This window comes from Piliocolobus tephrosceles, chromosome 3 (genome assembly GCF_002776525.5).
Source record: "Piliocolobus tephrosceles isolate RC106 chromosome 3, ASM277652v3, whole genome shotgun sequence".
In the NCBI taxonomy this organism is placed as follows: domain Eukaryota; kingdom Metazoa; phylum Chordata; class Mammalia; order Primates; family Cercopithecidae; genus Piliocolobus; species Piliocolobus tephrosceles.
Window position 1 is genome coordinate 40,283,573 of NC_045436.1, and position 14,505 is coordinate 40,298,077.

The 14,505-nt window shown below is 34.3% G+C and overlaps 1 protein-coding gene across 1 annotated transcript in view; it reads left to right on the plus strand.

Moving 5' to 3' along the window:
- The window catches only part of IQCM (IQ motif containing M), a 381,316-nt gene that overhangs the window by 117,884 nt on the left and 248,927 nt on the right, over positions 1–14,505 (plus strand). The window contains 1 exon segment of the mRNA XM_026454113.1: positions 739–854. Coding sequence (XP_026309898.1) covers positions 739–854 — 116 coding nt within the window.

A 14,505-nucleotide genomic window follows, 5' to 3' on the forward strand; every position in this document is an offset into this window, starting at 1 on the left:
AGGAAAGACTATATAGATACACATATATACATATATGAAGGAAAATTGGAAATATGAAAATAGTTTGGTTCATTTGGATGGGAGGATTGAACTGAATTTTCTTCTTTTTAAATGATTAATATCTCTGAGAAAAAAATGGACAAATCAATCTTAAATCTCCTTCCTATGATTAAAGAATAAAGGTTCCTGTAGAAATCTTATGTACCAACTGCCATGAGACAGAAGAAATATGTGGCGATGCTGGCTAACCTTTTGTGCTTTCAACCTATTTACCTTAAACACTTTTCATAATTTAATTTACTTTGCAATATCAAAACATGTGCCTTATAAAATACTGAATTTTCTTTTAAAGTGTGTAATACAGAGAGGTTTTCCTTTTATTTTTATAAGTGCTATTCGCAAATATGATTTTGCTTTAAGCCTCCTTTAAAAAAAAAAGAGGTTGATGTTCTTCAGGAGGAGATAGTGAAGAGAATGAACCTACTCTTTTTCTGATGGGCACACTGTGCAATAAAAACACGAGAGCCTTACCATATGAAGGCGCCAGTTAATTGAAGCCTCTCTCTATGCAGTCCTATCATTTCTTCATTTCTCTCTGATTAGATGACTGTGATTTTAATACAGAATAGTGAGGCCATAAAGATGATTTGCTTTACTCTTTGCAACATTAAGCAATATAGTCAGTGTGTACTTTTCCCGGATAAATATTGTTTTAACCTGCATTGATGTTTCTAACAGACAAAGCATTCTATGACTGGAGAGGATTTGTGCCAACAAGGTCTTTCTCTTTGGCTTATGACTCCGGTCGAGTTACTTTCTCTCAATCATCATCAATATTTCGGGATTATTATACTGTAAGTATTTATAAAACTGGATGTAGATTTGAATTATCATTTTTCCAGTAAATTATTGGGTTAATTTTGATGAAACAACTTGATATTTTACTATGGACCTATTTCCGTCCTAAGATAGTTCTCCACTGAAATTCATTTTTTTCTGAAGCAGTGCTTTAGTTCTGTTCTTGTGTCTTGTGTAAATCTTGCTGATCACCCAATCCCACAATATGCGTGTCATTTTTTATTTGAAGAGCATTAGTTAAAGTGATCATCACATGGTTTGCCCCAAATGTGTTAGCACCTCAACTATTTTTGTCATGGTACATAGGCTATCAAGAAAACATAATGAAGGTAAGGGGAGAATGTAGATATCTGTTAAAGGCATAATAATGAAAGGATTAAAAACTCCAAGGGCAGTTTTATGACCACATGTTGATGGTTTTCTGAATGAAGGCTCTAATCCAGGACATGAGAACTTGTGATCTTAAAGCAGAATTGGTACTTTAAATTCATCTATTTCTCAAAGCATGTCCTAATATATACATGTGAATAGCAGAAGAAACTCATATTATTCAGACATCTTTAGCAACAATTTCTTAAAAGACCATGTAATGCTATTTTACAATATTGTGTTTCTCAGTGTCTATAAATATGTCTGGGTTTCTTGCATCTCCTATATGTTCTGTTCTGTGTGTGAATATGTCTGTCCTGTCCTTTATCTTCTTTATCTTTTTCTTTCTTTTCATATCACTGATTTTTTTTTTTCCTGGACTTGCCATTTGCTGCTATTACAAAATACCACAGACTGGATGGATTAAATAACGAAAATTTATTTTCTTACTGTTCTGGAGGCTGGAAGTCCAAGATAAAGTTGCTAGCAGCATTGGTTTCTACTGAGACCGCTTTCCTTGGCTTGCAGACTGCTACCTTCTCATTGTGTCCTCACATTGTCTTTCTTCTTTTTGTTTGAGATGGAGTCTCATTCTGTTGCTCAGGCTGGACTGCAATGGCGTGATCTCAGCTCACTGTAACCTCCACCTGCCGGGTTTAAGTGATTCTTGTGCCTCAGCCTTCTGAGTAGCTGGGATTACAGATGTTTGCCACTGTGCCTGGATAATTTTTGTATTTTTAGTGGAGACGAGGTTTCACCATATTAGTTAGGCTGGTCTCAAACTCCTGACCTTAGGTGATCTGCCCACTTTACCCTCCCGAAGTGCTGGCATTACAGGTGTCAGCCACTGTGCCTGGCCACGTTGTCTTTCTTCTGTGCTAATGCATCCTTGGTGTCATATTGGATTAGGACCCTACCCTTATGACGTCATTTAATCTTAATTACCTCCTTAAAGGCCTTATTTCCAAATTAAGATACAGTGGTGGTTTGAACTTCTACATATGAATTTCAAAGGGACACAATTTAGTCCATAACATCATTAGACAACTGAAATATATTTTACAAAATTATTTTATCTACCTGTTGAATAGTTCTTACTCTGTCATTTTAAATAACACATGGTGAATTTTTATTTTTTTTCTGTAAACCAAAACTTTTAAGTTATTAATATATAATATTTAACATATGTTGCTAAATTCCTTGTGAGTCAAATTTACTAAAACTAATTTTATTTTATTTTTAATGTTTTTATTAAGTTTGTTTTTATAGATTTAGCGATAGTGCAGTTAGTTGTTTTACATGGATAGTTATATTGTGCTGAGGTCTGGGCTTTCAGTGTAGCTGTCACCTCAATAATGTACATTGTCCACAATAGATAGCATTTCATCCCTCACCCCTATCCCATCCCACCTATCAGCATCTCCAATGTCTATTGGATGACCATTGCTATCCATAGTTTAGCTCCCATTTACAAGTGAAAACATGTGGTTTTTGACTTTCTGCTTCTGAGTCATTTTGCGTAGGATAATGGCCTCCAATTCCATCCACATTGCTTCAAAATACATGATTTCTTTCTTTTTTTTTTTTTTTTTTTTTTTTGAGGCGGAGTCTCGCTCTGTCGCCCAGACTGGAGTGCAGTGGCCGGATCTCAGCTCACTGCAAGCTCCGCCTCCCGGGTTCACGCCATTCTCCTGCCTCAGCCTCCTGAGTAGCTAGGACTACAGGCGCCCACAAAAATACATGATTTCATTCTCTTATATGACTGAGTAGTATTCCACGGTGTGTGTATGTATATATATATTTCCCATATTTTTAATCCAACCATCTATTGATGGACATTTACGTTTATTTCATGACTTTGTTACTGTAAACAGTGCTGCCATAAACATAATGAATGTGTGTATCTTTTTTGATACAATGATTTCTTTTTGTTTGGGTAGATACCCAGTAGTTGGATTGCTGAACTGAAGGGTAGTTCTATTTTTAGTTTTGAGAAATCTGCAGACTGTTTCCCATAGAGGGTGTACTAACTTATATTTCCACTAATTGTATAAATGTTCCCTTTTCTCTGCATCCTCACCAACGTCTATTGTTTTTGACATTTCAGTAGCCACTCTGATGTGTAAGATGGTGTTTCATTGTGGTTTTAATTTGCATTTCTTTGGTGATTAGTGATGTGGAGCATTTTTTCATATGTTTGTTGGCTGCTTGTGTGTCTTGTTTTGAAAAATGTCCACTTATGTCCTTTGCCCACTTTTTAATGGGATTATTTGTTTTTTTCTTGTTGTTTGTGTTTCTACTAAATTCTGGATATTAACCTTTTGTCAGATGCATGTTTGCAAATATTTTCTCCCATTTGGTAAGTTGTCTGTTCCTTTAATTATTTCTTATCTTGTGCAGGAGATTTTCAGTTTAATGAGATCTCATTTGTCCATTTTTGTTTTCGTTGCATTTCCTTTTGAGGGCTTATCTGTAAATTCTTTGCCAAGGCCAATGTCCACAAGAGTTTTTCCTAGGTTTTCTTCTAGGATTTTTGTGGTTTCAGGTCTTAAGTTTAAGTCTTTAATCCATCTTGAGTTAATTCTTACATACAGTGAGATATAGGGGTCCAGTTTTATTCTTCTGCATATGGCTTTCCAGTTTTACCAGCACCATTTCTTGAATAGGGTGTCCTTTCCCCAATGTATTTTTTAGTTGACTTTGTCAAAGATCACTTGGTTGTAATAATGTAACTTTATTTCTGGGTTATTTATTCTTCCATTGATGTATGTGTCTATTTTTGAACCATTATCATGCTGTTTTGATTATTATAGTCTTATATAATTTGAAGTCAGGTAATGTGATACCTCTAGTTTTATCATTTTTGCTTAGGATTACTTTGGCTATTCAGGCTCTTTTTTGCTTCCATATAAATTTTAGGATTATTTGTTCTAATCCTGTGAAGAATGGCATTGGTAATTTGACAGGAATTGTATTAAATCTATACATTGCCTTGGGCAGTATGATCATTTAAACTATTTTTATCCTTCCAATTCATGAGACTGGGATGCTTTTCCATTTGTTTGTGCCATCTGTGATTTCTTTCATCAGTATTTTTTAGTTTTCCTTCTTGAGATCTTTTCCTCCCTAGCTTAAACGTATTCCTTGGTGGCTTTTTTTTTTCTGTACCTATTATAAATGGGATTGAGTTATTGATTTGGTTTCTCACTTGATCATTATTGGTATATTGAAATGCTGCTAATTTTTTGTACATTGATTTTATATCTTGAAACTTTACTGAATGCATTTATCTGTTCTAATAGTTTTTTTGGATGGAGACTTTAGGTGTTTATAAACTGAAAATTTGGGGTGTACTGGAGTGGACACCAGATGGTCAATAAAGTGACCTTTTGTACCTGTTCAGTTAGAGATAATAAAGGTTTATATCTTACCCTTGTGTACCAACTACATGGGTGGGGCTATGTCTGAATAAATATGAGAGAATGATATTCAAAGACTCAAATTTTTTTTTGCTGCTCACTTCATTTTCAATTTTCACCACTGGAAGTTTAAATGGAAGTTTTAGTAAGGATTCCCCTTTTGTTTATTCTTTAAAATACCAACACTTATAACAGGAATCAAACACCCAAGTTCTTTTTTTGTTTGTTTGTTTGTTTTCAGTTTACTTTAAGTTCCAGGATATTGGCTGGGTGCAGTGGCTCATACCTGTAATCCCAGCACTTTGGGAGGCTGAGGCAGGCGATCATCTGAGGTCAGGAGTTCAAGACCAGCCTGACCAATCTGAAGAAACCCCATCTCTACTAAAAATACAAAATTAGCCAGGCGTGGTGGTGCATGCCTGTAATCCCAGTTACTCGGGAGACTGAGGCAGGAGAATCACTTGAACCCAGAAGGTGGAGGTTGTGGTGATGAGACAGCACCATTGCACTCCAGCCTGGGCAACAAAAGTGAAACTCCATCTCAAAAAAAAAAAAAAAAAAAAGTTCCAGGATACATGTGCAGAACGTGTAGGTTTGTTACATAGGTATACATGTGCCATGGTGGTTTGCTGCACCTATCAACCTGGCACCTAGGTTTGGGTTTTTTACATAGGTATATGTGTGCCATGGTAGTTTGCTGCACCTATCAACCCGACACATAGGTTTTAAGCCCTGAATGCATTAGCTATTTGTCCTTATGCTCTCCCTCCCCTCCCCACACCCCACTGCCACCCAACATGCCCAGTGTGTGTTGTTCCCCTCCCTGTGTCCGTGTAAACACCAAGTTATAAGTAGTCTTTTTTCATTTTAAATAATGAAAATAATTTAAAATTATTGTTTATAAATTCATATTTTGTAAAATATACATAACATAAATTTTACCATTTTAACTATTTTTAAGTTTATAGTTTTTTGACATTCATCACAATCACATTGTGTGTAACCGTCATCACTATCCATCTCCCATATGGATAGTGCAAAAAAGCTTTTTTATCTTCCCATACTGAAACTCTATACAGTAAACACTAATTGTCTGTATGTCCCTCCCTTGATTCCCTGGAAACCACCATTCTACTTTCTGTTTTCATTAATTTGACTACTCTAGGTGTCTCATAAACAGAATCATAGAATATTTGTTCTTTTGTGGCTGGCTTATCTCAGCATGTTTTTAAGGTTTATACACATTGCATCATGTGTCAGAATTTCTTTCTTAAAAAGGCCAAATAATATTACATTGCATGTATATACTACATTTTTTTTATCCATTCTCCCATCAGTGGCCACTTGGGTTGCTTCCACCTTTTGGATATTTTGAATAACGTTGCTACGAACATGGGTGCACAGATATTGTTTGAGTTCTACTTTTACTTCTTCTGGGTGTATACCCAGAAGTGTAATTGCTAGAATATATTGCATTTCCCTGTTTAATTTTTTGAGGAATAGCCATATCATTTTCCACAGCAGCTGTACCATTTTACCTTCCCACTAGCAATGCACGAGGGTTCCAGTTTCTCCCCATTTTCTTATATTTTCTGGTGCTTCACATCCTAATGGATATGAAGTTGTAAGTCATCTTGATGTGAAATTGTTTGATCAATTCAGAAGACAAGATGTAACTGGGAAAACTCAAAACAGAGAAGCCTGCATTGTTAAGGGAGGAGTGGAAACAGGGACATAAGAAATTTGGTCTTTGATTTCATTGGAAGAGAGATAAATATAACATACTCTACTTGGAGGAACTCTTTACAGCTTAGTTACTCTTATCAAAATTGTAATTTGCTATAATAAAGTCATTGTAGATATGCTTTCTTACATAAAAGGTAATTGAGTCGTGGGAATGGACATCCCCCTTGATAGTGAGTTTCCACAAGATCTGGTTGTTTGAAAGTGTGTGGCACTTCCTCCTTTGCTCTCTTTCTCTCTCCTTCCACCATGTAAGATGTGCCCTGCTTCCCTTCATCTTCCACCATGATTTTAAGTTTCTTGAGGTCTCCCCAGCCATGTAGCATTGTGAGCCAATTAAGCCTCTTTTCTTTACAAATAATAAAAAAATATTGTTAAGCATTGTAAATACATAATAGTACATTTTCATGGGGTACATATGACATTTTGATACAACATGTCATTATCAAATCTCAAGCATTTATTATTTTCTAACATAAAGTTAGGAACATTCCAATTTTACTTTTTAAGTTATTTTGAAATATACAATCAATCATAGTTAACCATAGTTGCCCTACTGTTCTACCAAACACTAGATCTTATTCTCTCTGTCTAACTATATTTTTGTACCCATTAACCATCTCTTCTTTATCTCACCTTCCCCTTTACTCTTCCCAGCCTCTGGTAACCATCGTTTTACTCTCTCTCTCCGTGAGATAAAATTATTTTTTAGCTCTCATATATGAGTGAGAACGTGCAATATTCATTTTTTGTGCCTGGCTTATTTCATTTTATATAATGTCCTCCAGTTCCATTCATGTTATTGCAAGTGACAGGATTTCATCCTTTTTTATGCCCGAATAATATTCTATTTTGTATATGCACCATACTTTCTTTATTCATTCATCTGTTGATGGACTTTTAGGTTGATAACCATATCTTGGATTTGTGAATAGTGGTGCAACAAACATAAGTGCAGCTATCTCTTTGACATACTGATTTCCTTTCCTTTGGATATATTCCCAGCAGTGGGGTTGGTGAATCATGTAGTAGTTCTATTTTTAGTTTTTTGACGACACTCCATACTGTTCTTCATAGTGGGTGTAGTAATTTACATTTTCCATTTCTCCGAATTCTCACCAGCATCCATTATTCTATTTTTTTTTTTAAATAAAAACCATTTTAACTGGGTTGAGATGATGTTTTACTGTGGTCTTGATTTGTATTTCTCTGATGATAGTGATGTTGACCATTTTTTCTTATACTTGTCCATTTTTATGTCTTCTTCTGAGAAATGACTATTCAGATATTTTGCCTATTTTAAAATCAGATTATTTGTCTTTTCCTATTGAGTTGTTTGAACTTTTTATATATTTTGGTTACTAATCCCTTGTTAGGTGGTAGTTTGCAAATATTTTCCCCCATTTGTTGGCTGTCTCTACTTCGTTGATTTCTTTGCTGTGAAGCAGCTTTTTAACTTAATATGATCCCATTTGTTAATTTCTGCTTTGGCTTCCTGTGCTTTTTAGGTCTTACTCAAGAAATCTTTGCCAAGACCTACATCCTAAACTGTTTACCCAATGTTTTATTCTAGTATTTTCATAGTTTCAAGTCTTATATTTAAGCCTTTAATTCATTTTGTTTGAGTTTTGTATAAGGTGAGATATGGGGGCTAGTTTCATTCTAATGCCTATGGATGTTCAGTTTTCCCAGCACCATTTATTGAAGACTGTTATTTTCCCAGGCCATGTTCTTGGCATCTTTGTTGAAAATGAGTTTACTGTAAATGCATGAATTTACTTCTTGTTTCTCTATTCTGTTCCATTGGTCTATTTGTCTGTTTTTATGCCACTATCATGCTGTTTTCATATCTATAGCGTTGTAGTCAGGTAATGTAATGCCTCCAGCTTTATAGTTTTTACTAGGATTGCTTTGGGTATTCAGGGTCTTTTGCAGTTCCATATACATTTTAGGATTTTTTTTTTTTATTTCTGTGAAGAATGCCATTGGTATTTTGATATGTTTTCCACTGAATTTGTAGATTGCTTTGTGTAGTATAGACATGTTAACAAAACTGGTTCTTCCAATTCATGAACATTGGAATATCCTTCCATTATTTTGTCCTCTTCAATTTCTTTCATCAATGTTTTATAGTTTTCCTTGTAGAGATATTTTACTTCTTTGGTTAACTGTATTCCTAGGTGTTTTTATTTGTGGCTATTATAAATAGAATTACTTTGTTGGTTTCTTTTTCAGATTGCCTGCAGTTAGCATATAAATGTGCTACTGATTTGTGTAAGTTGATTTTATATTATTCAACTTTGCTGAATTTGTTTTCAGTTCTAATTTTTTTGGTGGAGTATTTATGTTTTTATAAATAGATGATCATATAATCTGTAAACTAGGATAATTTGGCTTTTTCCTTTTCAATTTTGATGCCCTTTATTTTTCTTGTTAAGTACTCTGTCTAAAACTTATAGTACTACGCTGAATAAAAGTGGTGAAAGTGGACATCCTTGTCTTGTCCCAGATAGTAGAGGAAAGGCTTTCAGTTTTTCTCCATTCAGAATGATATTGGTTGTGGGTTTGTCTTCTATGGCTTTTGTTATGTTGAGGTATGTTCCCGCTATACTGAGTTTGTCAAGAGGTTTTATCATAAAGGGATGCTGAATTTTGTCAAACTGTTTCTCAGCATCTATTGAAACAATCATGATTTTTGTCCTTCATTCTGTTCGTATGAGGTATTACATTTATTGATCTGTGTGTTTTTCCATCTTTGCATCCCTGGGATAAATCCCATTTAATCATGATGAATGATCTTTTTAATGTATCGTTGAATTTTTTTGCTAGTATTTTTGGAGGATTTTTGTATCTATGGTCAAGATATTGGCCTGTAGTTTTCTTTGGTTTTGTTTTGGCTTTGTCTGGTTTTGTATCAGCATAATACTGGCCTTGTAGAATGAGTTTGGAAGTATACCTCCTCAATTTTTTAAAAAACTTGTTTGAGTATGATTGGTATTAGCTGTTTTTTAAATGTTTGGTAGAATTCAACAGTGAAGTCGTCAGGTCCTGGACTTTTCTTTGATGGGAGATTTTTAAATTATTGCTTCTATCTCAATACTAGTTGTTGGTCTATTCAGGTTTTTTATTTCTTCATGGCTCAATCTTCGTAGGTTGTATGTGTCTAGGAGTTTATTCATTTTTTATAGGCTTTCCAATTGGTTAACATATAGTTGCTAATTATAGTCTCTAATGATCCTTTGAATTTCTGTGGTATCAATTTAATATCTTCGTTTTCACTTCTCATTTTATTTATTGGGTCTTCTGTCTTTTTTTTCAGTCTGGTTAAATTTTTGTTCATTTCGTTGTCCTTTTAAAATATCAACTTTTTGGTTTTTGATTCTTCATGGTGTTGTTTTCATTTCATTTATGTCTGCTCTGATCTTTAATTTTTTTTCTTATATTAATTTTGGTTTTGGTTTGTTCTTGCTTCTCTTGTTCTTTAAGAGGTATCATTAGGTTATTTGACTGTTTTCTGCTTTTTTGATGTAGGCATTTATTGCAATAAATTTCATTCAGTGCTGCTTTTGCTGTATCCCATAGGTTTTGGTATGTCATGTTTTCATTTTCATTTGTTTCAAGAAAGTTTTCAATTTGTTCCTCAATTTTTTAATTGACCCACTGATCATTTGGGAACATATTAATTTCCGTATATTTCTACCATTTTCAAAGTTCTTCTTGTTATTGATTTCTATTTTATTCCATTGTAGTTAGAAAAGGTACCTCATATGATTTCAATGTTTTTAAACTTGAGATTTGTTTTGCGGCATAACATATAGTTTATCCTAGAGAATATTCCATATATCGAGGAGAAGAATGTGTATTTTGCTGCTGTTGAATAAAATATTCCATAAATGTCTATTCAGATCATTTGGTCTAAAATGAAGATTAAGTCTAATGTTTCTTCATTGATTTTCTGTCTAGATTATCTGCCTAATGCTGAAAGTAGAGTGTTCATGTTCCCTGCTGTTATATTGGAGTCCATATTTGTCTTTAGTTCTAATAAAATTTGCTTTATATTTCTGGGTGCTCCAGTGTTGGATGAATATAATTTGGAAATTGTTATATCCTCGTGCTGTATTGTCTCCTCTACCATTATATAATAACCTTCTTTGTTCCTTTTTATATTTTTTGTCTTGAAATCTCTTTTATCTGATAAGTATAGCCATTCCTACTCTTTTTTTTGGTTTCCACTGGCATGAAGTATTTTTTTTTTTTCCATTCCTTTATTTTGAGTCTATGTGTGTCTGTAGGTGAAGTGAATTTCCTGTAGGCATCATCTTGTTGTGTCTTGTGTTTTAAATCCATTCAGCCACTCTATGTATTTTGATTGGAAAATTTAGTTCATTTACATTCAATGTTATTATTCATGAGTAAGGACTTACTACTGCCATTTTATTATTTGTCTCCTTTTTCCTTCCCTCCCTTCCTTCCTTCCATCCATCTTCCTTTGTGTAAAAGTGATTTTTTTGGTAGTATGTTTTAATTTCTTTTCTTAAAATGTTATGTACCTAAAATAGGTTTTTGTTTTGTGGCTATCATAAGGTTTACAAATAACATCTTACAATGAATTATTTTAAACTGATGACAACTTAACTCTTATTGCAAAGAAAACAAAGAGAAAACTAAAATACTCTATATTTTAACCTCATGCTTCCTTTTTTTTGACTTTTTATTATCTGTATATCTTTTATATTATTTATCTCTTAACAAGTTGCAGTTATTATTTTTGTTATATTTATCTTTTAGTTTTTCTACTAAAGATATGAGTGGTTTACACATCACAATTACATTGTTAGAGTATTCTGTGTTGTGTACTTTTAGCAGTGAGTTTTATACCTTCAAGATGATTTCTTATTGCTCTCTAACATCTTTTTTTTTTTCTCAGATTGAACAAATTCCCTTTAGTATTTCTTGTAAGACAGGTCTGGTGTCAATGAAATCTCTCATCTTTTGTTTGTTTGGGAAAGTATTTATTTGTATTTGAATGATAATTTTACGGGATATAACATTCTAGTTGTGTTTTTTCTTCAGCAATTTGAAAATGTTGTCCTACTCCCTCCTGGCCTCAGGAGCCTGTTGTCAGACTTGTCAGAGCTCCTTTACATGTGATTTCGTTTTGTTTTCTTTTACTGATTTAGGATCATTTCTTTATCCTTGATCTGTAAGACTTTGATTATTATATGCCTTGTGGTAGTCTTATTTGGGTTGAATCTGCTTGGTATTCTTTGACCTTCTTGTATATGGGTATTAATATCTTTCTCTAGATTTGGAAAGTTCTCTGTTATTATTTCTTTGAGTAAACTTTCTACCCTGATCTCTCTGTGTTTATATCTTCTTTAAGGCCAGTAACTCTTAGATTTGCTCCTTTGAGGCTATTTGCTAGATGTTGTATGTGTGTTTCATTGTATTTTTTCTTTTTTCTCTTTTATGTACTTTGAAATAGCTTGTCTTTGAGATCATTAATTATTTGTTCTGCTTGAGCAATTCTTCAGTTGAGAGACTCTAGTGCATTCTTCAGTTTGTCAATTGAATTTTTCAGCTCTAGAATTTCTGCTTGATTTAAAAAATTATTTTAATCTCTTTGTTAAATTTGTTTGATAGAATTCTAAATTCCTTCTATGTATTATCTAGAAGTTCATTGAGCTTCCTCAAGACAGCTAGTTTGAATTCCCTATCTAGAAGCTCACATATCTTCATCACTCCAGGAATGATCATTAGTGCCTTATTTTGTCAGTTTGGTGTGTTCATGTTTTCTTGGATGTTCTTGATGCTTGTGGATGTTCACTGATGTCTGTACATTGACAAATTAGGTATTTATTTCAGTCTTTGTGGTTTAGGCTTGTTTGTATTCATACTTCTTGAGAGGGCCTTCTAGTAGTTTAAAGGGGATTGAGTGTTGTGACCGAAGGCTGTGGTCACTGCAGCTGTTTCAGCACTATGGTACACCAGTGTTCCTGGTAAACCCAGGAATATTGCAACTCTTGGGTTACCAGGCAAAGTCTCTCACTGTATTTCCTCTGTTTCCTCCAAACAGAAGGAGTCTCTCTTTGTACTGGGCTACCTGGAGCTGGGAGAGGGGTGATGCTGATACTCCTATGGCCATCACAAATGGCACTGTGCAGGTTCCCAGCTGAAGCCTTGCAAACCAGCACAGAACTGGGTTTCACCCAAGGCCCACAGCAAATACTGCCTTGCTTCCTCTTTTGTTTATTCAAGGCTCAATGCCATTTTAGTCAGAAGGTGGTGAATCTTGCCAAGACTGGGTCAGTCCTATCAGAGCCGTGGATTTCCTTCTGGCTGAAGGTGGGTTTAGAAACACCATCCAGGAGCAAAGGCCTGGAATCAGGGGTTTCAAGGAATTTCTCTGGTACTTTACTTCACTATGGCTGAGCTGGTATTCAAGTTGCAAGACAAAGTTGTCTGTACTCTTTCACTGCCTTCCCCCAAGCAGAAATCTCTCTCTGAGCTTCACTGCCTGGAGTTGGGGGAGGGGTTATATAGGCATTGCATTCCCTTGGCTATTACAGCTGGTGTCATACTGGGTCACATACACCCCAAGTTCACTGCTCCAAGACCGGTGTAGCACCAGAATAAAAGCCCACATTTTAATAGTAATGTTTTCTTGCAGCAATATTATCTGGGCCTAAAGTGTATTTTTACAACCATCATTTACTTTATTTTACTTAATGTTTCTTTTTAGATAATAACCCTACTATTTTCCTAGCTTAGAAGATACTTATTGGGAGAATGTACTACATACATAATTTATTTAGCAGTAAATAGATCAAGATATATATTCAACTATTCTCATAGAGTTTTGAAAGAAAGCACTTTTGGCAAATGCAAGATTTGAGTTGTAATGTTACTTAAATATACCAACATGCCACCTCCTAAACCACATCACAGTCCCACCCATAAATGATTTTCAAATGTGAGGTTTAGGTCAATAAGTAGTATAATTTTAAATGTGTATTTTTTAATGAATTTAATATTATAGAGAAAACTCTTAATACTGTATTTTTAGTTTCCTTTATTATAAAAGGCCATTGACTTTTTGCTTTTGGAGGCCACTTCATAATCTTTCTTTACCGTAGAAGCCAAAATATTCAACCCAATTCTCAATCATAATTGACCTTTTGCTCTGAGATATCCTTATGTGGGAAAGATATTTGGGGAGCACTAGGCCCATACACATTAGTAATACTGTTAACAATAGTTTTAGTTCTACGGTTGTGTCAACATAGGCATTCTTTGGTGAGATAAATGGATATGTGATTGTGAAATCACACAAGTGAATACCTGGATGGGAGAATGAAAAGTTGAATGTAGAGAGCATTTGAGCAGATAGTAGATTAAGAAAATGAACAGACTGTGCCTGCCCTGGGGAATCCCTCCTCCCACCCCCCCGCATCACCTCCTGGGAAGCTAGGTATGCTTGTTCTCTAGTAAAGGGAACATTAACTAAATTTCTTAAAAAGTAATGAAAGAGAACAAACTGTAAAAAGGCAGCCAAATAAGGCAAACATCTGTTACCGAACATGTCTCACTTGACTTCCTTTTAATGTTCTTAGGAATAAATTTATGAACTAGGGAAGGTTTAGCACTAATTAGCTTGTTTTCATCAAACAAAATGCACCAGACATGGATGTTGAATATGAATAAAAATTTCAATAGTAATAATAAGAAGACTTAGAAAGTGCTAGTAGTTAGGGTTATGACTACAGGCTTTGGATATTGTGGCTGTTAATATTGTGCTTGTTTAAATTTGCAGTACTTTTTTAAAAAATGATCAGCTAAAATGTTTTAAAAGTCGTGTATCCATTAAACAATAGATAGATCTTTAGTTTTACACCTGTAGGCTGATGAGCTATTAGAATGATCTGGAATAACGAATATAGAGCTACATAAAGGCAAAGTTGTATAACACATGCAGCAGCAGTGGTAATAGTTGTAGTTTATATTAGTTGTATAGATCCATAATCCTTTATTTGAAACTCTTGGGCCTACACATATGTAAGAATTCTGAAAATTTTAAATTTTAGAAAGGTAAGAAGATAAGTGGATTCACATTCAA